This window comes from Hydra vulgaris, chromosome 13 (assembly GCF_038396675.1).
Source record: "Hydra vulgaris chromosome 13, alternate assembly HydraT2T_AEP".
NCBI lineage: Eukaryota > Metazoa > Cnidaria > Hydrozoa > Anthoathecata > Hydridae > Hydra > Hydra vulgaris.
Window position 1 is genome coordinate 7,669,241 of NC_088932.1, and position 25,488 is coordinate 7,694,728.

A 25,488-nucleotide genomic window follows, 5' to 3' on the forward strand; every position below is an offset into this window, starting at 1 on the left:
TTAACTAATAAAGTCTCACCAATATGGAACAAACTACTAGATTTTATCATCAAAAGCGGAAGCTTGAACATATTCAAAACTCGCTTTGATAAATATCTAGAGTTATTAGATTTGTTATTCATAATTTAGTTTAATCTTATAGAATAACTTCACAATGTAAATGATGTCAAACTGAAATTAATTACTATTATATTCACTCGTAGTTTTCGAATTACTACAGCTTTCTATTATATTATATTATACTATGTTAATTTATATAAATGACTTATATTTAGCATCAAAAATATTAAACATCATCTTGTTTGCAGGTGACACTATTTTGGTTTATTCTTGCAAAGATATTAATGTTCTTGTTAAAATTTTCAACTAAGAATTAAATAAGATCAACGAGTAGTTTTTAAGTAACCAACTTTTATTAAATGTAGATAAAACAAAAGTTATCTTATTCCATAAACCTAGTAAAGGCGTAGATATTCCTTAAAACTTGCCCAATTAATAATATAATTAAAATAATAACAGTTTTTATAACTTTTAATCAATAACATAATAACTAAAAGGTAATTAACTATAAACATTTTAAGTGTGCTTTTAGAATAAAAATTATCATGGAAACTCTATATTAAGTATATCAAAAGTAAGATCTCAAAAATTATTAATTAAGACTTTGAAAAGTATATGTTTTTTGTACATACACAGCTATCTTTTTAACTGTAACGTTTTCTGGGATAGCACTAATTACACTAAACTCAAAAAAATTATAGCAAACAAAAACATACTTGTACGATAATACTTAGGGCAAATAGAAATTCACATTGCGAACCTCTCTTACCTCAGCTTGGAGCATTAAAAATATGAAGAAATATTTTTTTTATATTTTAAATAAAAAAAAAATATTTTTCTATATTTATATTTAAATATTTATTTATATTGCAATATAACTAAAACGCAATTTTTTGTGATTGTTAACTTACATGGTTATCTAACTTTTTTATTTTTTTAAATTATTCCACTTAAAGATTGCTAGCAAAGTTATTTTATTGATAAAATTATTATTTTAATTGCCTAAAAAACGTTCCTTAAGAACGTAACAAACCTATAGCTAAACGGGGAACCAAAAGATATTGTTTAAACAAGTAGTAAAGATTGTCTAAAACTTTGATATTTAGACATATTATTAAGGTATTCAAAAAACGATTTCCTTTCATAAGTCGTAATTTTCGTTAAGAATACTTCCTGATAGTTCGAAGAGTTAATAAAAATGTATCCAGTCAACTTTTAGGAGAGTAATCCTTTTTGATTACAACATTTTTAGGTTACAAACAACATTTTAAAATTTTCCTTTTTTTTTTTCAACGCAAAAACGCCATTTTAACTTACCGCTGGAATTATTATACTAATACAACTGCACCACGATTTTGAACAATTTTCGGATAAGTTCTTCTTCCATTTTGTCTAATGTACCTACTTGATTAAGTTAAAAAAAATGGGTGCTATTTTTTTTTTTATTAATTATGATTATAAAAACAACAATTTGATAAAGTTAAAAAACGTTGAGCATTTTAAGTTTATTGAAATTAAATTCAGTGAAAAAATATTTGTTAAAGTTCTTCGAATAGACTTATTTTACTTACGTAGGTTGCATAATGAAACGTGGTTCCATAATGCAACGTTTGCTTAATTTTGTTAGCAATTAATAAAAAATGGTTTTAAAACCTGTTTGTTCCTTAACCAAATAATGAAAAAGAGTTTGGTTAAATACCTAATATGTTTTGTAAAAATAGAGATTGATCTGTAGTATGTAACATTAGTGTTATCAGTGTAATAAAAAATGGCATTAAAAATAAGCATCGGCGTTACCGTGCCGTCGGTAAAAATGCGTAAATCTGCGTAAAATGTGTAAATTTGCGTAATTACCGCGGTAATTTTGCGTAAAAATACATAATACGCAAATTTACCGCATTTATCACTTTTTACCGCATTTATCACTTTTTACCGCATATATCACTTTTTACCGTTTTTATTACTTTTTTCCGCTTTTTATCACAATTTACCGCTTTTTATCACAATTTACCGCTTTTTATCACAATTTACCGCTTTTTATCACAATTTACCGCTTTTTATCACAATTTACCGCTTTTTTTGCTGGTTACCGAAAAACTTAACAAGGATTTTTTGAATTGCTTTTTGTATTTCTATTAGCAAATTTTACACTTACAGTTTAAACAAACAAGTTATTAATAAAAAATTAATCATCAGATATTTCATTATCTGTCTCTAGTAAAATATTTGCAAGCACAGATGCTTTGTACTTTTTTTTCTTATTCCCCTTCCATTTCGACAATATTCGAGCTTTTTTGCTTCTTCTTTGTTTTTTCTGGAGTGTCATTGAAATAAACAAAGAAACACTTTGGGTTTCGTATTTACCTTAGGTCCCTTCATACCCATCTTGTTGAGCTAGAGTCCTTTGAATCTCTTGAGTATCTAACTGTAGCTAGTGTTGCTCTTTAGGTTCAGGGCCAGTTTGAGTATCTGATAGAGTTGGAGAGCTTTTTCAGATGCACCTCTTTTTTTAGTTTCAGTTTGATGTGATTTTCCCTGTTGGTAAGTCTTCTTAGTTGGTAGTGTGACATGTGGTAATTCATATGGCTCTTCTTCGCTAGTTTTATCCTAATCGTTGAGGTTAGAAGAAACCCTTGCGTAATTTTAACTCACAAAAACCAACATGTTAGTTTTTTCTGGTTTTACGTTATGCCTAAAAACAGTAACCGTCCTAACTTCTTCTGAGAGCATTCTTTCTAATGAAGCAGAAGTCACAGGTTTAGCCAAGTAACTTCTAGCCAGACCAGCTAGAAAAGATAACTCTTTTTTATTTTGCTTTCACCATTCCAAAGCATCTACATCCCTTTAAGGAAAGGCCATAGTCTGATACTTTTCAAATTCAAGCATCAAGGGTGGCTTGAGCTTTGATTGGCTTGACTGTGAAGTCCCAGGGCGTTGCGCTAAAACCTGCCTCCTGTTTTTCAAAAACTCAAAGTCCACTGTATCCATCGTTTCGTCAAGATCTGATGTTTTAAGCGAAGTGTGATTATTAATCAATGACTCGTAGAACTGGATTGTGGTTGAGTGATTGTCAACCAATTCCTTGATGGCGGCTTCCCTTCTTTCCTCACAGTTTGCAATATTTTTGAGTGTATTTCCTCTATAATATGGGTGCAGAAGTGAACCCACATTATAGTATTTGACTCCAACACCATTATTAGTTCAACCTTTCTCAAATTCTTCCATGAAGTTGTGTTGGCACTCTGCAACTTGATGGTCACACTCTTTAACGTCATTTTTGGTTCTTTTGCAATGAAAATGGAGATTTAATATGTCTTTTTGAACTTTAAGCATAGCCACCTGTTTTTCAGAAGACCAGGAATCAGAGCATTGCTTACATTTGCCAGAAAAGGTAAAATGTTGTAAATAATATTAAACTCTAACTCATCTGAAATCAAACTTTGAAGATCTGGTTTGTAAGAGTTTTGAGAGCAACAAGTAAACCAGCCATCAATCTGAGGATTGACTTTAAAATTATAAAGTTAGAATTTCATCTCGTTACTATTGCCTGAATGATTTCCTGCCCGTCCAATGAACTTTGGTGCGTCCATTGAGCAAGTCCTTTACATTTCTTAAATATAGCATTAATTCCTTCGGATTTTTTTACAGCCTTTGTTAAGAAAGTGTTGAGCAGATGATCGGCAGAGGTTAGATGATCACTAATCTCTTTGCTTTCCGTGATTGCTTTCTTCATGTTGGTTGCAGCATCACTAACACCCACTTTGTAAAGATCTTTCCTCTGAAGACCAGGAAATTGAGAAATCATGTGGTCTATTCCTTGTGCAAGCAAAACCCCTGTATGTTTCCCAATAAAGTTTTGGCAATTTAAAGATAAGTTTTTAAGTTCAAAGTCTTTGGTAACATAATGAAATGTAAAGAAGACATAGTGATCACTATTTTTTGCAATCCATCTATCTGTAGTGAAAGCTGCCATTTCGCAATGCGGGATGTCTCTCTCAATTTGCACTTTTACATCACGTCTTAGATTGCGATAAATTTTACATCACGTCTTAGACTGAGATAAATCATTGGCAGCTTGTATTTGGATAAGATGATTGGACTTTTTAGATTGACATGTGGGTAAAGATAATTCAGCAGCATTTTGAAGCCAGCAGTTTCAATAATGTGAAATGGGAGGTTAGAAAACGAATGCAAGAGTTAGGATGATATCAAATTCCAACTGTTGTGCACTTTGTGAAGGTGACTTTATGGTTTTAGTAAAGTTGTCCATTTTTGTTTTACGACTTGATGATGTACCATGTGGGAGGCTATGAAGTCTTTTATTTTTATTAATAGGACCAAGATATTTTTTAGGGGTTTTTATTGATGAAAATCTGACATGGAAAAAACACATTGAAAACTTATCCTCTAAAATTTCCAAAAGTATAGGAATACTATTTAAAATAAGAAGCATGCTAAATAAACATACTTTAATTCAGCTTTACCACCCTTTTATTCATTGCCACCTAAACTATGCTAATGCGGCTTGGGGTAGTGTAAGTAAAACTAAATTAGAACCACTTTATCGCCAACAGAAACATGTTGCACGACTTATTAATTTTAAACATCGATTTTATCATGCTAAGCCTCTTTTAAACGAAATGAATATTCTTAATATATATCAACTTAATATTTTTAATGTATTGTGTTTTATGTTTAAATGTAAGTCTCGCACATCTCCAATTTCTTTTCACAATTTATATTCTTTAAAAGTTAAAAATAAATACAATTTGCGTAATGAAAATTTTATTCTTCAACCAGTTTTCAAAACTAATTTTGGTAAATTTTGTATTTCATTTAGAGGAGCATTTTTATGGAACAAAATAGTGTTAAAACTTTTTGATTTCTCTCATGAATGGAACTTTTTCTTATTTAAAAGAAAATTTAAAGAAATTCTTTTCTCAGTTGAAAACATTCTAATATATTTTTAAGTTTGTTTTGTTTTTTATTAATACTCTTAGGAAATATTTTATCGTAATTTATATATACGAAATCTTTTATCTTAACTTATATATATATTTATATATATATATATATATATATATATATATATATATATATATATATATATATATATATATATATATATATATATATATATATATATATATATATATATATATATATATATATATATATATATATATATATATACGTATATATGTATGTGTATTTGTGCGTATTATTTGTATGTGTATATATATATTGATGTGTAAGTATGTTTATTTACATGTTTGTATGTTTAAATATGTATAAATAATTATATTTGTATTTATGTGTGAATATTTGTCTATGAATTATTAAAGGATTATTTATTATTTAAAATCTGTTTAGGCGGTTCTCGATGACAAGATCTTATGATCTTCTGCGAGTATCCGCGTTCTTGTTGTAACGTTAACAAAATCGTAATTCTGACTATATTTTCTTATGGTATTCGACTTATCAGTCTCTGCTTGAGCATTCCTCTTTACTTGAAGTTTCTTCTCTTTTATTTTCGTTATTAACTTTTTGCATCTGGTAAAAAGATAGCGAGTTGCAGGATCTGAAAGAAAATAGAATAGTTATATGTGTTTAAAAGTAAAATACGAATTACTTTGTTTAAGTCATAGGTAGTTCAAAAGTAAATACATGAACTACAAGACACATAACTGTGTTTTGAGTAATTCAAACAATACTTTTATATCAAAAAATGTCGCATTTTACTCAGAAAATCCGGGTTTTCGCGCATTTTACCGCATTTAGGCAAAGTTACTGGAGTTTAAAATCACTGATCTCAGAATGTAACTGGATAGCGTATACGGAAAATTTTTTGAAGCCAGTTTTGGCCTCCCATGATGGCGGCGGACATAAGGAACGGCTATATGAAAATTAAGAAACTGATGATAATCAAGTTTTATATCTTAAGCTCAAATATTGATATCAAATAAAAATCTATTTTTTTGCTTAGCATAAAATTTTTTTCATAAAAATAACGGAATATTACATATTTACATAAATTTCAAATATAAATATTTTTTTATTTAACAAAACATATTCTTACAATAATTTGTTGTATACTAACTTTCTGTTTTTTGATTTTTAGAATAACTATAATAAAATAAAAAACAAATTTTCAGTAAAACTAAGTATGAGTTTTAATTTTAGCTTGTTTAATAGTAGTGAAAAAAAAAGTATTTTTTTGCATGTGCAGAAATTTCAAATTTAAAATTATGAGCATATGCTATATATTTTATGTACCTTTTAGTTCTTAACTAGTCAATGCATGTGCTAGATTAGTAACACAACTACATGTTGTGTTAATGACAATATAAAAATTTTCAAAATTGTTGGTAGACCCAACTGCCGCTTACCATGCAGTTATGTTATCAACCTTCTAACATACTGCATTGGTTAACTAAGAACTAAAAGCTACATAAATTAGACATAAGTATTAATTTAATCGTAAATTGCACTTAAAAAGTTTATCGAATATTTTGAACTTTAATACTTAAATTAATAATTTCTTTAATTGTCTAGTTTTTTTTTAATCATATCATTTCTTTAAACTTTAAAAAAATTTATTTCATTGTCTTGTTTTTCTTTCAAAACTCTGTTTATTTATATTCTTTCATATTACTGTAAAGATGTGCACCGCTAAAAGCTTTGATCGCCGCGATCTTGGGAGGCGAATTTTGGCTTTAATTTTTTTTTTCAAAAAAACAATAGTATACGCTATCCCGTTATATTTTGAGATCAGTGGTTTAAAATATATGTAATTATAGTAAGAGTAAAACACTTACTTTAAGCGAGCTTCAACTCCACTGGTGCTAACTTGAGACATTTTAATCACTTTTTTGCACTTATTGCACTCAGAAAACCCTGATTTTCTGCCAGAGCCAGAGATTTTATCCTTTTCTCTGTCAGGCTTGGTAAAAATAATTCCAAAGAGACAGTTTTTTCTAGGTGGTTTGATTTGGTAGTGGCTTTGGTATACTAATCAGATCAATGAAGTTTGAACTAAGAGACTGTTAGTCTTTCTTGAATTTTGTCAAGCTTGTATAGGAGGCTAGTTTATTTTTAGAATGTAATTAATTATTTAACAACTATCTGACTTGATTAAAACAGAGCAATTTTATTTACCGCTATTACGAACTTTTATCACAAATTAACGGAATTACCGATTTTAACCGCTTTTACATAGTTTTACCGTTTTTATGCAATTTTACTGTTTTTACGCATTTTTACCAATTTTACACATTTTACGCATTTTTACCGTCTTCCGTATTAGGAAAGCGTAAAAATACGTAATACCGCATACGGTAAAAATGCATATTACGCGTTTTACCGCATTATACCGAAATTTTTTAACTGCCGGCGCGGTAACGCCAATGTTTAATTAAAATTGAAAGTCAGTCGTATTTTTTTATTTTTTTTATTTTGTCAATTCAAGTTGAAATCCATTTAAACTTGTGAATAAACTATAATGCAATATTAATTTTCAAGCCATTGCGGTATTACCATTTTTTTTAAAAATAATAATCCTAATATATATTTACTTTAGAAAAATATGTTAAAAAGATGTGACATGTGCTATTTGGCAATACTCTTGCTTGTAATTATTTGAAAGTTAAATATATTAATTATTAATAAAACAGATAATAAATAATAAAAAAATTGTGGCCCAAGAGAATAGGTGCGTCACTAAAAGCTAAACTCTTTTGTTTTTAAAATTTTATTTTTTATTCTACTTTAAAGTTGTTAATTAGAAAATAATATTTTTAAATTGACTAACGAAGTTAAAGTTAAAAATGAAAATAGACTTTAATAGTAATCTTTTGGTAAGTTTTATCAATATTTACGTTCAACAGATTTTTATTTAGATCTTAAAAAGGTAGAATTATATATATATATATATATATATATATATATATATATATATATATATATATATATATATATATATATATATATATATATATATATATATATATATATATATATATATATATATATATATATATATATATATATATAATAGATGTGTAACGGGGTTTTATTAAACGAAAAGTGAAGCCGTTTTTTTTGTTTTACAAATTTAATCTGTCATTTGTAAAAAGTGCAAAATATTACATAGTTATTGCTGTAAAAGCCATATCTAATTAGTGCAAAGACAGATTCATTTTTCGGATTGAAGTTAATAATCTAACATACATTATACATCATTGTAACACTAAGTTCCGTTTATATTGTAGTAATATATATTGCAGTTAAGTTAATATCGCAAAAAAAAAACAAAAAAAAACACTATACTATTATATACAGATATATTAATTACACGTAAACAAATGTTAAATAAATAAGATATAAATAAACAATACTATAAGATTTTTATTATCTCATGAAATAAATAAAGTCAAGACAAAATAAGTGAGTTGTGATTTCCAGTTTCTTCACTTTGTCCACAATTTTTAAAAGAAATATTTAGAATCGAACTCTTTTTCTCAAAAGAAACTTTTAGATTTTTTGTGAATTATTCTGTAGTGTATTTTAAAACAGTTTTATTCTTAAAAATATTAAAAAAAAATATTTTCTAAAGAAATGGTCCACGATTATTATTTAAAAATTTTATTTATTTAAATTATTATTTAAAAAGTGTGTGGGGTATTCTTGAGAATTTTCTCTAAAAAAAGAATGAAATATATTAGGAGATATATGACCATGATTTGTTTTAAGCATTAATAGCAAAACTTGGTGAATATTCTGTTTATAAGCGTTGAGAGCATTAATTTTCCACAAAAGATATCCGCATCAACCGTTCTGTTAATAAAATGTATATTTTTGTTTACTGGTCCTCAAATTTTTTTGCACCTAAAGTCAAATCTGAATTTTTTAATCAACAAAATTTAGTTGCTATTTTATTAGTAGCATGATAACACGTGACTTTTGAAGTTTGGAATAGCTCTTCTTCTGTTAACTCTCACTGACTTATATTTGCTTACCCGGCTAAAACTTTTAATTAATGATGAGGGGGCTAAGTCAGTAAATATTTTTTATGCTTGAATTCTAAAAGTTATTTGATATTCTAATGATAATAGAATACATTTTATCAGTCTATATAAACATACTTTGTATAACTTTTAATTAATGATGATGGGGCTAAGCCAGTAAATATTTTCTATGCTTGAATTCTAAAAGTTATTTGTTATTCTAATGATAATAGAATACATTTTATCAGTCTACGTAAACATACTTTGTATAACATCAAAAAGATTTCAACCATAATGTTTGCTGACAATAGCAACTTTTTTATCTCCTTGAAATTTATAAATGGTCCGTGCGTAAAAATGAATCATAAATTAGAAAAAATTTCTAATTGGTTATTGCTATCATATTCTCAATTAATCACAAGTATAACGAAGATTTCTTTATTTCATCTTTCAATCTTTTCCAGAAAAAGAAATCAATGTTCGTTTTCAAAAATGTTTGTTGAAAATAGAGAAACAAATAAAGAATATGTTACTTAATTTTTGGTTGTTTTACACTTTTAACCTTCTTGGTCATAGTTTATTTAGATATTTGAGTAGGAAGATGCTTAACTTATTTTTTTTGACACGTGTTCTGTAAGGTGATGCAATTTTATTTTATTGTTCCGAAAAATGCTCAGAAATCTGACGTTGTTTTTATATAATTTTCTAAATTTTAGGTCATCAATGATTTCTATTTCACCTTACTTATTTCTTAATAACTCCTTCTTAATTACTTTTACATTTATTGCGATACAAAATATTGATATTTTTGCTTTTCCATTATGAAAAATTTATTTATAAAAACCTTAACTTGCTTTAGCAAACCTTATTTCATGTATATACATTATTTAAAGCTTTTATTTATTCAAAAACATTAAAATTAAAAAAAACACTTAGTTATTAACAAGTACTTTTTAGTTGTTATAAATTAGAAAAACAAACTTTACTAATAAATTTTTTTTTATTACTTTTTATTATTACTTTTATATTGAACCCTTTCCCTAACCCCCTATCCCGATACGCTTCCGTTCACTATTTAAAAATCTCCCCGCATCCCCCTATGAGCGCTTTATGGAGAGCTACTTACTGTTATGTAACCGTTATGTAGTGGTTAGGTTTTTACTGTGTAGCTGTTTTTATAAACGCCATGCAATAATTATGTATTTCGAGAGAATCGCCATTAAAAAAAATTATTAAGAGAAACTTTGTAAAAAGTTTTTTGAAACTAAAACTTTTTATGAATTTTTAAAAATTACTCAATAATATCAATTTAATAACGTTTGTAGGCATCTACATTAGATTATTTTGTGAAAAAGACGAATTTAGTTTAATTTAGCTTCAAGGCGTTTTAAAAAGTAGCTGCAGAATAGCTGAAATAAATTTTTTACAACTGAAGTGACCGGTTAAATGACTTTATTTTTGTTTCAATTTACAAAATAGCTACTAAAACATAGTTTTGACATATTGGTCTTTTCTAGTGTATCCCAGATTTTTCTTTCAAACAGTTTTTATCTTCTAACTCTGAGGTTCTTGCCTATTTTTGCCAATTATTCTCTCTTCTTTGCAAAAGGTTTTATGAAATGCTAATGCAGGTTATTAAAGTTTCTTTTCCTTATTACTCTTCTAATGTTGATGCATTAACTAATTACCATCGTATTTATCTGTTTTATATTTTAGTTATAATTTGTATTTTATTTTCATCTACGTACACTTTTTTCACATACGTACAGTTGCATTTTATGATGTTGGTTCCAGGCAAGGGCGGACCAAAACCATGTTGTAAGAGTTAAATATAAAGGCGATTTAAATATTGCAGACGATCTAGCAAGAAGGATAGTGAGGGGGGGGGGGGGAGAAGATTTTCAAAAAACAAATATTGTAAGCATAAAGTTTAAAATAAGCAAAGTAAATATTTAAGAAATAGTTGTATACAACTTCGATATAAAATGAAACAAATGTAATAAGATGATGCAACAGTAGCATAATGTAAAGGTATGAAGTTTCAATGAATGCATCCTTATTTTATTACAAATAAAATAATTTACTAAACTTTGTAAATTTTTGCATCGTGATATGTTTAAACAAGTATTATTTCATTGAACTGGCTCAAAAATTTTACTATTTTTAAAATGAGAAAAAAAGTTAGTTTGAAATTATTTATACTCAAGATAGATAAGGTGCTTTTCAAGAAATTGCCATCAGTTGGTTATTAGTTTAAAAAAACAGTCAAGATATTTCCGTAAAATATCAGGTCTGCAAAATAAACGATTGTTTAAAGAACTAACTATGGACAACAAGCAATCTTTTAAAGTTTATTTGAAATTTAGTATCCCAATCAAGATTTGGTATGTTATATAATTTAATATAATACAATTGTGGTATATTATGGAACCCTAATTTTATCTTAAATTTTCAGACCTGTGAAACCTCAAGTTCTTAAGTACTTTGTTTAAGTGAGGACTTTGCTCGGTGCTGCAATTATTTAAACTGTTGCAAAGACTATTAAACAATAGAATAATCCTCAAGGAAGTAGAAGAAAAAGAACTACAAAGATTTAATTTTTTCTGTTTACTTTAACTTATTGACTAGAGAACTAGAGAACATAATAAAATAAAGTGTAAAACACATGGTTTGTTGAAAATTTATGTTTTTAAACATTCCGTAAATATTCTAGCTCTTTTAATCTATAATCACATCCAAATTAAGGACGTTTTTTAATTATTATTTAAAATAGTATGAAGCGAATCAACTAAGCAAAATCCGCAGAAAGAGACCACAGAAAAATTTAAAATTCTGTATGTACAAAAAAAACTTTAAGAAAAGAAAAAAAAAAGAATATGTATGTGTGTATATTAAAAATAAATTTTTATTTATTTAATTTTATCTAAAACATAAGGTAAGATTGTCATAATCATAAGATTGTCAAACATAAGATTGTCAATGATGAGGTTTTTATAAAAAAATTACGATTAAAGCTTAACCAATTCCTTAACTACGTTGAGTACGTAGTCATAGGAAGCTCGCAGAAATCAGTCTTGCCATTGAGTTCGTTAATACTAGACGTGTAGTACAATATAAACAAGTCAGTTCACTTTGTAATTGATGTAATGATCATTTTAAAATTTTTTTTATAAAAAATAATTGTTATGGTACTTTTCTTATTTTTTCTTTAATATTAGATTAATTTTTAGTTTTGGCTTCGATTTTTGTTTTGGTTGAAAGTAAAATTAAAAAAATTCCTTTTAATTGTTTAACTTAATAATCAAATTTTTTTTTAATTCTTTTTCAAAGAATTTTCATTATTTAAGTTTTTCAGTGATTCGTTATTAGACAGTATTTTTTGAATAACTAAGGACTTCGATAAGAAATCAAGAATCTTGGGAGTCTTTTTTGTTTGAATTGGTTATTTATGTTTTTCTGTCGCTCTTTTATTATTTTTCTTGTTTGTTCAAGTTTTTTTTGAAAAAATTCGCCGTAAAGAGGTCTGGAACCCTATTTAGTTTGTATTTAGACATGAACAGTATATTTTGATAAATATTTATTTGAAAGATATTTTATTTTATTATTATTTTTGTTTTGCTTTTTTGTTTTTGTTGTAGTTATTTAGGTGTTCCCAGAAGTCCTTACGATCTTAACTAAAAGAGATCTTAAATTATTTAACTAGAAGTTCACGCCTCCATTCTTACCAATGTTGTTTATTGAGCTAAAGCCGCCATCAAACCTCGGACCTCTGGGTTCTGAGCCAGAACTCGAGCCACTGCGCCACGGCTGCTTTCATTTGTTCTAATAACGGCTGAGCATGAGCATTTTTGACATAAACATAACGGTTCTAATTTTGATTTGTAAGTACAACCCAATCCTTTATTGGCATACATAAGGTAGCTATGTACAACATTACAACATAAAGTAGCTGTGTACATCATATTGGCATACATATTGACATACATATTAACATAAATATACAACAATGGTGTTTTTGTGAAGAGTAAACCTACATTATTATATATTTGTGTGTTTTTATTTCTATGGGTTTTCCAAAAGATATTTTCATCAATGAAGTTTCATAAAATTTGGTATTCTAAGTTCTTTCAATAGTTATGTTTTTATATTGATTGTTGAAAAATTGGTGGAAAATCTTATTTTTTTGTTTATTAAAGTGAAATAGTATGTGTTTAGTTTTTTCTATCTTTATTCTTTTAAACATATTTTTGATTGTTGTTGAGGTGAAGAATTAGTTTGTATCATCTGCAAACATAAAAGTTTTAAAAAATATAAATTAGAAGCAAATGGGTATCAAATTAAAAAACAAAAAAATACTAATTTTAAGATATAATTTTAAGATAAGAAAAATTTTAAGATAAGAAAAAAATACTAATTTTAAGACTTTTTCTTCTAGAAAAAAACTTTTATGGGATTAATGGGAAAATTTTTTTACCAGCAGATTTGGAACATCCATTTTAACTAATGAGAAAAACAAAATATTATCAACTTTGCTTAACATATAACTGAAAGATGTTGTGCACTCAATTAAAAAAAAAGTTTGGTACAAAGTTAAGGTGGTTCACCACTAAAAAAAACTAAATTTTTATCAAAAGTTGGTTTTTGAGATTACTTTTGTTTTATAGTAATTCAACATAGCTGTAAACGTTTCTTGAGTCTGTTTTGATATAACTTGAGTATTTTTTAAGATATTTCACTTTATTTAGACCTTATCAGACAACTTTCCATAGCAACGGCCCCTAGCAACACAAACTTATGTTTATAATTGCCCTCTCTCATTGCTTTGATTTAAGTTTTTTTGTCAAATTTGGTAAGTTACGCATTAGTTTAGTAGGCCAGCATGGTTTGACAAAAGTTTAGAATATAACAGTGTATGGAAGTTGCTATTTTTGTATGATTCATCAGATACTATCTTCTTATAATTTATTGTTGTAATTGAAAATCTTTATATATTTTTTTATTATTTAGTACAACTTATCAGTTTTATATTATATATTTTAAAATATTAGAATATTATATATAATGGGAAGCAACAAAAAAAAAGTTTAAAAAGAAAAAGAGCATTTCATGGCAACCAGTGGACCAAAACACCAACCCTAAAAGAAGACGAAAGTGTTGAGCGTGTTTCAGTTAGTGCCAGCAAAGTTTCTTTAATAAAAGCTGATAATTTTAGTAATTCAGAAAATTATAACATTATAATAAACTTCTCTATTTTAAAAAAAGTTATTGATAGTATTGGGAGTTGCCCAGAATGTAAGAGTTGCATTATTTTTACAGATGACAACAATAGACGAAGTGGGTTTTCTCACATGTTGAATTTTAAATGTACCAAGTGTAACTTTCATTATTGCACATATACATCTAATGATGTTAAAAAATCTGTGCCTAAACAAGGTAGAAATTATTTTGATATCAACCTTAGAATGGTTATTGCTTTTCGTGAAATTGGGAAAGGACACCAAGCCTTAGTGGACTTTTCCCGAATCGCAAACACTTCATGTATGAATAACAATGCATTTAACAAAGTCAACAGCACTATTCAAAATGCATATAAGCTATCAGCAGAACAATCCACAAAGGCAGCAGCAATAAAAGTTAAACATAAAGTTAAAGATGAGCACATTGGTTCAGGAAAAAAACTGATCAGGGTTTCTTCAGATGGCTCATGGCAAAAACACGGACATGTTTCGCTAAATGGTGTGGTGACCACTATTTCAGAAGGGCGATGTATTGACTTTGAAGTCTTTTGCAAGTATTGTAGGGGATGTAGAATGTGGAAAAGAAAGCAAAATAGTCCAGGTTATGCTGAATGGAAGGCTAATCATGTTTGCTCTTTAAATCACACTGCCTCGTCAGGGGCAATGGAAAGTGCTGGTGTGGTAAAGATATTTAATCGTTCAGTAGAAAAAAATGATTTAATTTATAAATATTATTTGGGAGATGGGGATTCCTCTGCATTTAATGATGTTCTTAACAGTAATCCATATGGAAAGTATCAAATCAAACCAGAAAAGTTAGAATGTGTTGGTCACATACAAAAGCGCATTGGTACAAGACTACGTAACCGAAGAAAAGATCGACATCATGGTAATCGGTTAACTGGAAAAGGAAAATTGACAGAATGCACAATTAATAGAATACAAAATTATTTTGGTATGGCTATTAGACAGGCTGCAGCTAATAATTCCTTAAGTGAAAATGAAAAGGTATACCAAATGAAAAAAAACATTCGCGCTGTTCTTTACCATTGTACTAATTTTCCTGATCAATTTCATCGCCACGTGTTATGTCCAGTGGGTCCTAATAGCTGGTGTAAATGGAAGAAAGAAAACTATTCAGGTCACAGCATTTACATACCTAAAGTTAATTTGCCAGTATGGATATATCATATCATTAAGAAAGAGTTTGAAGAATTGAGTGATGACAACCTTTTGAAAAAATGCACTCATGGTCAAACACAAAATTCTAATGAGGGTCTTAATAGTATTATATGGTCAAGATGCCCAAAAAATATTTTTATTCATAAAGCTTCATTTGAGTTGGGAGTCAACTCAGCTGTATTGTATTTTAATGAGGGTACTGCTGGTGTTCAGAGAGTAATGAGTCACCTTAACCTTGAAAATGGTGCAAAATCCACTGTGTCCTCATTTTGTAGGGATCAAAAACGCGTTACCAGTATGAATAAAAAAGACTCTTTTGAAAAAAAAAGTAGAAGGATACATTTAAAAGCCATTAATAAGGGTTGGCAAGATAAAGAACAACAACTGGAAACTTTTGAACCATACTTATCTGGAAGTTTTTGATATTTTTTTTAGTTATAAATTGTTTATTGTTGTTTTTCTGCATTCACTTTTTTGTGCAATTTTTAATTTTTGAAATGTCATAACTTTTGAATGACTTGAGTTTTTTGCTTCAAATTTTTAGAACATGTTCTGCATATAATGATGAAGGGCCTGAACCACAATATATGCTAAAAACAAAGTAGTTAATGAATTATTTACTTTTTACTATTTTATTTCATTAGCCAACCCTGCAAAGTTTGATGTTTTTGCCAAAAAAATCAAAAATTTCAACTTTTATTAAAAATATAGCAGTGATTTTGGTTCAGGCCCTTCATTTTATGTGCATTAAACTGTTTGCCAAATATGAAGCTCTAATTTCTAATTGTTTCCTAATTATCGTTTTTCAAAATTTTGTTCAAAATTGACTGATTTTGCAACCTTTTTGACATATTTTCGTAATTTTAGGAATAAATTGTTGTAAAATGATACTTATATTGTTTTTTATTTTCTTATGTTATGCTCTTATACACTTTTTAATTTGAAATTATGAAATTTGGGGATTTTTTTTTTTTAGTGGTGAACCACCTTAAGGTGAGTTGAAGAATTTTTAGAGGTTGCATCAAAGCACCTAAAGCATTTTATATTGGGTCTCAAAAGAAAAGAAGTTTCATAAAAAATGTAAAAATAATAATCATTCTTTTTATTTTACGCCCTTTATATAAAGGGCGTAAGGAGAGAAAAGTCAAAATAAAAGGCAATATTTTTTTACAAACATCATATTTTATTATGTTACTTTTTATATTACTAAAAAAAAAAAAGAAAAATCCAACATATATTATTTAAAAAATCATTCAGTGCAATATCAACAAGTATATTAAAAACCAAACAGTATAAATAACACACAAATGTATATAATCATTTAAAGAAATCTAGAAAAAAAAGTCTTAAATAGTTAAAAACTAAAGTGGTATAAAAAATTAAATTTTAAAATTCAACTTTCTTTTCATCATCAGAGTCAAAGCATTTATTTACAGGAGATGGTTGATCTTCACTTTAGTATAAAAAATAGTCGTAAAATACCTATGCGTCTTGCTTTAAAAAACGTTTGGGAAGCTGTAACTATTTATACTTTATTGAGGACAAAGGTACAACAGCTTGTTTGTAGGTTAAAGGGACTCCAAGAAGATTTTCTTTTTGTTAACTGGAAATGTTTCATCCCAGTTCCCTCTGAAAAATAATTTATCTGGATGGCTTTTAGAGATAACGACTTCTCGACGTGGCCTAGTTTTAGTTGGAGAAGAGGTAACGAAGAGAGTTTTAACACATTTTTCTATATTTAGCAACATGGTATTTTCAGGTATAACTATGTGAAAAGGAGGTGGGCTTCTTCTGGCGTCCTCAAAGTGGCTTAGCCAGCTTGCTGGTGTGTCTGCGGGAAGTTTTTGATTTATCAGAATCATGTCTCGATCACTCTTTATATAAGAGTGCCCTCTGATCGGAAAAGCAGGTTTATTGCTTTCAAATTTGTTTTTCTGATGGACCATGGAGTGGAGAAACAGTAACATTTGTCCAACTTTTAGACTGTCCAGGACATGATTCACAAAAGAGTTAATGGTAAGTTACATCTGAAGACAATATTTCGTATTTAGACAATATTAAAGTAGTTCAACAACTTTAATGCTACATCATTAAAACTTTTTATCTCCGACTGTCTTGTTATATGAAAAATGGGAAACCTTTTTAATTCCCAGGTTATGTACAATAAAAGTGTACAAAAATAGTATTCGTCTGTAGTGTGCGTCATTGATTGTAATATTAGGACAAGATAGGTTCTTTTAAAAATCAAAGACAACTGCGGAAAACTTGGACAAAGAGTGTGCTCCATGTATAGCAGGAGTCTTACTTTCATAAAAAACTTGTCCTTTCCTCCAGTGAAGCTCTCGTTCAGCTTAAAGTTTTAGTAGTTTATGTTGACAGTGACTTTCTGACAACAATATTTTAAATCTATCGCATGTTGAGCATGTGTCCTTCTGTGTGTAGCCAAAAGCAATATTCAATTTTTCTTTAAAGATCCGTCTATTTAAAAAAAGAAATAACACTAGTAAAACTTAATAACTTAATAATAAGAATTGTTTACAACGTCATAAATAAATAAAGCAAAAAAATAACGCAGAATAATTTTTTTTTAATTTAATTTTTATAAAAAGTAATAATGAAATAATACCAATTTTTTTATTGCTAAAATAAATTGATTATTTACATATATTCTGAAAGTGAAACAAAACGAAATAGCTTACTCATAACTTTCTCTGGAACAGGATTGGCCTGGATGACCATCTAAGTACATTGCACGCATCTCGTAAAGATTTAGATCCTCTGGAAGGAAGTTTTTTTTTTAATCTTTGATAGAATAATGTGTCCTCTAAAAGATTGAATATTGTTTATGATGCTATCAATTTTGTCTTTAGTAAAACTATAAAGACGGTTAATATATTTCCTCTATGGTACTTGGGTGGCATTCCTGTAAATCAAATTAATTCGTATTGTACAAAATTCAAAAAAGTATGCAGACTTATTTCTAAATTATGCGGACTCTAAACTCAGTGTGGAAAATGTGTATGATAACATAATCCTGGTTATATTACCTGGCAACGAGGTTAAAATTAACTACTTTCATTATTATGCTCAAAAAAAGTTTCTACTTTTTTTAATTTTAAATTAGTTTAATAATTGACTAGATCAAAAATATGCTCATTGGTTTATGATAGTATATTAGACAAAATATTTATTAGTTTAATCATTAACCATTTACTTGTTAATAAAAAAGTTTGCATAAATAATAGCATAAGAAAGTAGCATTCTAAAAATCTCAAAGCACTTTTTTATAATAACAGACACTTACTAACCAGTCGTTTTTAGGATCTTTTAAACTATTTCTAATCTAGATTTGCTAATGTTTCTTATGGAAAGAAATTCTTTGTAACAGTTATGAGTTTTTTTGAATAATTAATTGTTTTGATATAAATAGCAATGTAAAACGCCCGACTTGTTTGTTATTCTAGGTCTTCTTTGTTTTACTTTTTTAGAGATATCATCAATACCAACATAGCTCTTGCTAGTGTTTAGAAGTTACTTGACTAAACTTGTCTAAAATTTCTGTCTATTTCTGCAAGCTAAGAACTTTTAAACATTTTAAACGAATACAGAAACAAAAATTGACATTTTATGACTTTAAAGCCTAAATTTTTACTGAATTACTTGTTTTTTCAATTTACTTGACTTTTTAGGTTTTTAGTGATTTCAGGATGTGTGTCCGCTATGTTTTATTGTCGTATTTCTCTCAATTAAAACAAAAAAAATTGTAAAATTTCTAGTTGTGTGGAAGCAACAGTGTAATATTTCCTGTTTTTACGTAGGAGAGGTATTCTCAAATATCTAAAATGAACCTTTATTTTTTTTTGGCTTCAAATTTAATACTAAAAGTTGTCTATGATTTGTACGTGTTAATAAAAACATTTTCAAAAATTGGCATTTCCGGTGTCACGAAATAAATGTTCCCCATTACAGAATTTCCCCCCGGCCGAAATATTCTTTCCGGGGGGAAAATTTATTTCGAAATAATATTTCCCCCCTCGTAATATCTGTTCCTCTATCTGCGAAATAAAGTTTCCTCCGTGATATTAGTTCCCCCTTAATACTTAATAATATACAAATTGACATAACTTGTGCAATTAAATGCGCATATAGATAGATCTAAATGCTAAATGCTACTTTTGGTTCAAATGCTAAATTAACAATATCTACATAAAAAAACAAAGTTTCGCTTGAGTCGAACGCATCTTTCATAATTATTTTTGTTATACAAAGTTTTTTCATGCAAATCTCTAATAAGTTGCTAACAAATTATACGTTTTATTGTTAAAAAAATAACTTCGTGCAAGTTTAGAACGTTTTTAAATGTTTTGAAAAGGTTGTTTGGAATTTTTGTTTGTATATTTATGATTATGTTATTCAAATCTATATAAGTTTTTTTGTTATGTTTAGTAAAATAATACTATAAATTGCAAATAATTTTTATGATATAACTTTCATTTCATATTTATTATAGCTATTTGCTTTCTGTAACGAACACGAATACTTGCTAACGTTTATAATTCAACTAGTTAAATAAAATTACAAATTACTTGCAAAAATAAGTTGTTTTTATTCGATATAATGATTTAGTTATTTTAAACAAGAATATGGAAAATGAAGAAAGTAAAGCTCTGCAAATGTATCTCGGGAAAAATGAATATCCTTCTAACTATACGAAAGACGATAAAAGAAAACTTCGAAAGAAAGCAGAATCCTTCCGGTTGGTACACGGAGATTTATTTCATATCGGAAATTAAAAAAAACTACAACATGTGGTAACTGGAGAAAATGAACGAATCCGTATAATACAAACTCTCCACAGCAACATAGTTGGAGGATGTCACTTTGGGCAAAACGCCACTATCAAAAAAGCAACTGATAGGTATTGGTGGAAGTCGATTTCAAAAGACATACGAAAATTTGTAGTATCCTGCCCTGAATGTCAACGTGCGAATCCTAACAACAAACTATCACATGCGACGCTTCATCCAATCCCAACACATGACATTTTTCACCGTTGGGGAATAGATCTAATTGGTCCGTTGAAAGAAACTAAGAGTGGAAAGCAATATATTGTAGTAGCAACAGAATACCTTACTAGATGGGCTGAAGTTGATTCCATAGCAGCAAAAGACGTGGAATCTGTTCATCGTTTCATTGTCCGTCTGGTATTCAGATTTGGAGCTTGCTACATTCTACTTCATGACCAAGGACGCAAATTTTGTAACAAGCTCGTGGAAGATCTTTTATTGATATTAAATATGGAATCCGCCAAAACATCAGCATATCATCCTCAGACTAATAGACTGACAGAAAGGTGATAAATGGTTATACTTTTTTTTATCTTTGTACAGTTTTAATGGTAACTTTAGAATTAGTTTTTTGTTTAAAAAAGGAGCATTAATTACTTGCTTTAAATACAACAGTTACTAACTATAATTTATTTATTTAATCTGCACAATAGGTTTAACTAAACATTGATTACCCATTTAATGAAGCTCGTAAACAACGAAGCAAATGACTGGGATGAACTACTGGACCCGGTGGCTTTTGCATATCAAATAAATAAACAAGCTTCTACGAAATACTCTCCCTTTGAGATTATGTATGGAGTTAAAGCTCAGATTCCAATTGATTTAGAAAACCAGACAAGAGAAGTTTTTCAATGGGATACCAAAATCGATGAAGCCAAACAAGGATTACGAATGAAAGATTTCGCTGAAAAAATTGGTGCGAAAAGAAACGCAGCTAAAGAGAACATCGCAACGGCACAAAATGTTCAGAAGAAACGTTACGATATTAAACATTCAAGTCAAAAAATTGCAGTTGGTGACAAAGTTTTGAAATGCAACAGGCGTAAAGACACACGAATGGGCGATAAGTTGGCTCAGAGATTTCACGGCCCTTACACGATAATAGAGGTTTTGGACAAAGGAGTTTATCGGTTGCAAGATAAAAAAAGAATATTGAAACAAACTGTTAACGGTATCAACTTAAAAAGATGGAGTGAACAACGGGATACAGCTATGTCAAATCAGTCTGATGCCTCCGATCAGAATAATGATGAAGTTATAGCAACAGAAACAATCGATAATCAACAAATGGTTTTAAAATCTGAATACTGGATTTCAAAGTACAATCTGACCATTGGAGATAAACAGATCCTGTTTTCAAACGCATGGTTGAACGACAGAATTATTGATGCAGTCAATAAAATGGTTTCAACACATCTTGGTAACAAAAACATTCAATCGACTCTTCTAGTTCAGACACGATCTGGGTTCAAAGCAGTTACCTGTGAGTCCATCATCATTCTTCACGACGTCAACCATTGGGTGACAACTGCATGTATTGACAGAGAGGTTTTGTATTTAGATAGCCTTCATGGTTCTGTTTCAAACTATGTTAAAACTCAAATGAGACAACTGTATTTTAATTTTGTTAATACCGAGGGTTTTCTTCCAGTAACTGTGGTACCATGCGCACTACAACCGAATGCATCAGACTGTGGTGTTTATGCAGCTGCCTTTGCATTTCAGTTGGTCATTTATGGAAAAGATGGTACAACGCAGACGTTTAAAAACAAAATGGTGCGTTCACATCTCATCAGCTGTTTGGAAACATCAATCATCAAACCTTTTCCGATAACCGTCTTACGTAAACGTGGAAAAAATAAAGCGATGCAAACTATTCACATTTAGAACAATTACTGAACAATATTTATAAGTTATTACTGTAAAATGCTGTAAAATACAGGTAATACTGCTAAATTACGGTTTTATTTTATTTGGTTCTTTTTTTTTTAAATGAAATATGGAAGGCATGTGAAAATTTCGCCTTAAGCACCGCCATGCATATCGACGTTCTTGGTATAGGTTCTCGTATTTAACGTTATGGCATGTTATTTTATAATTAAAATAGCGTAACAATAATTATAATAATATAAATAAAAAAACACACAAACCCTTTATCAAAAAAACCAAAGTTTTGCAACATTTTTAGCGGGGGAACATTTATTACGGGCGGGGATGAAATATTTTATCCTCCCGGAATGTTTATTCTAGAATAAACTTTCCGGGAGGAAGGTTTGTCTCGGTACAAACTTTCCGGGGGGAAAAAAATATGGGGGAAAAATTTGTTTCGCAATACCGGCACCCTTCATGTAGATAGTTGGTTCATATTTTGTACTTTAAAAACTATAGAATTTAACGAAAATTAAAAATTTAAGTACTTTTTTTTTTTTAGTTTTTTAAAAAGAACTTATTCAACTTATTTTTATATAAATTTTCTTTTTTTATTGTTGCAATTTTTATAAAGTTTCGCTTCTTTTGATACCCAACATGATAAATAAAAACATAAAAAATTCTTTTTAATAATATAAAGGACCTGTCAGACGTTGAAGGATCTTGTTCATCTTTTGCGCCCTAATATATATATATATATATGTAATATATATATATATATATATATATATATATATATATATATATATATATATATATATTATTATTATATATATACATATATGTATCTATTTATCCGTACATTTTACTATTTAATATTATTTTGAACAATTATTTCTAAATTATTAAAGCTATTATTTTTATGTATAGATTTTCATAGCTTGGATGGTAAGCAATACAACTGCAGATGTATTTAGTAAGAAAATCGGACTATTAAATTTTAATAAACTTAGTAAATTTGTATAAATATCTTCATTTTTTTTAATGCAAAGTATACCTTTATATAAACTATACCCTGAGTGCTATTGAATTAATTTATCGAGTTAACTTATTATACCCGTTATTTATATACTAGGTATGGGTATAATCTTTAGGTGTAAGATCAGAATTTCATTTTTATGTTTACAATAATCTCACTTTTTTGGTTATAATAAACATCACTAGTATGTTTACAATAAATTTTATTTTTATGTTTACAATTAACCTTAGTTTAATGTATACGATAAATTTTACTTGTATATTTACAATAAACTTCTAGTTTGTGTTGTAAATATAATATCTTAAAAAATTATCCAACCAGACAATTTTAAAAATATTTTACATAAAAAAAGGGTTATATTTTTGAAACTTAAAACCTTTTTGGTCAACTCAAGGCAAATGTCAAGGCAAATAAAAATTAAAGTACGTATTTTAAAAAGGTTTATTTATGTTTGCGTAAAATATAAAGCCTCAGAAAGCCTTCAAATATAGGAACTTTAGATTTTCAATTGTCAAAAAATGTTTTTTCAATCGCATTTTTTGTTATGTAATAAATTAATAAATAACAAAACCATTTTTTAAATACTTAACAGGGCCTGCTTTTGTTTAAACTACAGCTTCTAGACGTCTAGGCATTGATTTTTTCGAGACTTTTAATTGAGACTTTTTATTGAATAAAACCTATTTACTAAACTTATAAAACAGTCTTAATATCTTTGTTCTTAATATCCATTGTAAATGACTTTAAATTGATACAAAGAACCAAAAAAAGTTGTTTTTAGACCCCAATGTTCATAATACTATAAAATTTAGTTACATCATTGATTTAATAATTTAACATTCATAAAATAAAATTGTGCATTATAGAGTAACTTAACAACCGTAAATATATTTAAGTATATACAAAAATAATCAAAAAAAAATTATATTCTGCAAAAATATTAGGAGGATCTACTAAATTGGCATAATTTTTAGTTGTTTTTTAAAAGTTTTTGCGTTAATGTTTTTATTATCTAAAAACTAAGGATGAAATTTTATTATCTAAAAATTAAGGGTGGAAAGTGGAAATTTGCCACAGGTTATTGAGGCTGTATTCCCATGCCCTGAAAGTTTAGGAGCATGGGAATACAGCCTCAATAACCTTTATTTTTGTATTTTTGTATTTTTGATGTTTTTGCCTTTTTGATACAAATATGCCCACCTGCACAAGAATATGCTTATACTGTAAAATTATTGGTTTATAAAAATCTTGGCTTTCTATGTAAATATCTTTACCTGTCACACCATAGTGAAAATATTTCTTACGAAAAAAAAAAAAGTGCACCAAAAACGGATAACATTTTCGAAACCACTGTACTTTGTTCTTTTATGACCTGGAATTAAAAAAATATTCTAAAATCATACTAATGCAATTAAGAATGTTTTAGAAAAAAAAGCGATGATCGGAGCCTAGAAACAATATTAAACCTAAAGTTTGGGTCCTTGTGTCCCATATATGGTTTCAATAAAAAAAAAAAAAAATTTATAATATCTTATACTAGATTAAAATTAATCAAAAGATTTCAAATTTCATACAAAAATCTTTTTACGTTAAAAAGGTATTTTTATTTACAGTTTAATATTCCTCAATTAACTTTAAAAAACAACTTTAAAAGGTAACAACTTTTAAACGGCATATCTTTTTTGGAATGAAATTTAAAATTTTTCGATAAACTTTGATTGTAATAAATATGAAAAGAAAAAAATCAGATTTAATTAGTAAGACTTAGAAAAGAATGTATGACAAGAGTTATATGTAACAACAGCTTTATTAAAATAATTTCAATAATTTTTGAGACATTTAGATAGCTCGTAACCATTTTCCCAGAGTTGAGTATGATGAAAAATTCAGAGTCTTGTTTGCTTCTTTGTGGATAATTACTTAAAGGAACTTGTCTTTAATTTTTCTGTATGTCTTACCAAAGCGTGTATATAAAACGTTAGATGGTTTACTTTTACACACTAGTTTTTAATTTGTGTCACGTCAATTTAAATAACACCTAAAATCATTCTTTATTACTAAAATATTTGAAATTTATTAAATAAAAAGTACATTTAGCTTTAACGAGTTTTGATTTTTATGCATTATTGTAATTTGTGTTTAGCTACGTGTTGCGTTTGCAATATCGCTAGATGTGCTTTGAATGTTTGAATATTAATAATTATTTCACCTATAAAATGCCGTATTCAAAGCCAGAGTAGGAGTAA

General features: G+C 28.0%; 1 protein-coding gene across 2 annotated transcripts in view; it reads left to right on the forward strand.

Annotated features, from left to right (window-relative positions):
* Positions 1-7,817: 7,817 nt before the first annotated feature.
* LOC105844195 (uncharacterized) overlaps positions 7,818-25,488 on the forward strand; it is an 89,561-nt gene continuing 71,890 nt past the window's right edge. For both annotated transcript variants that reach the window (XM_065815372.1, XM_065815371.1), the window contains exons 1-2: positions 7,818-7,916; positions 23,134-23,179. In XM_065815372.1, the coding sequence (XP_065671444.1) occupies positions 7,887-7,916; positions 23,134-23,179 (76 nt within the window). In that variant the 5' untranslated portion in view covers positions 7,818-7,886. The remainder of the gene's footprint in view (positions 7,917-23,133; positions 23,180-25,488) is intronic.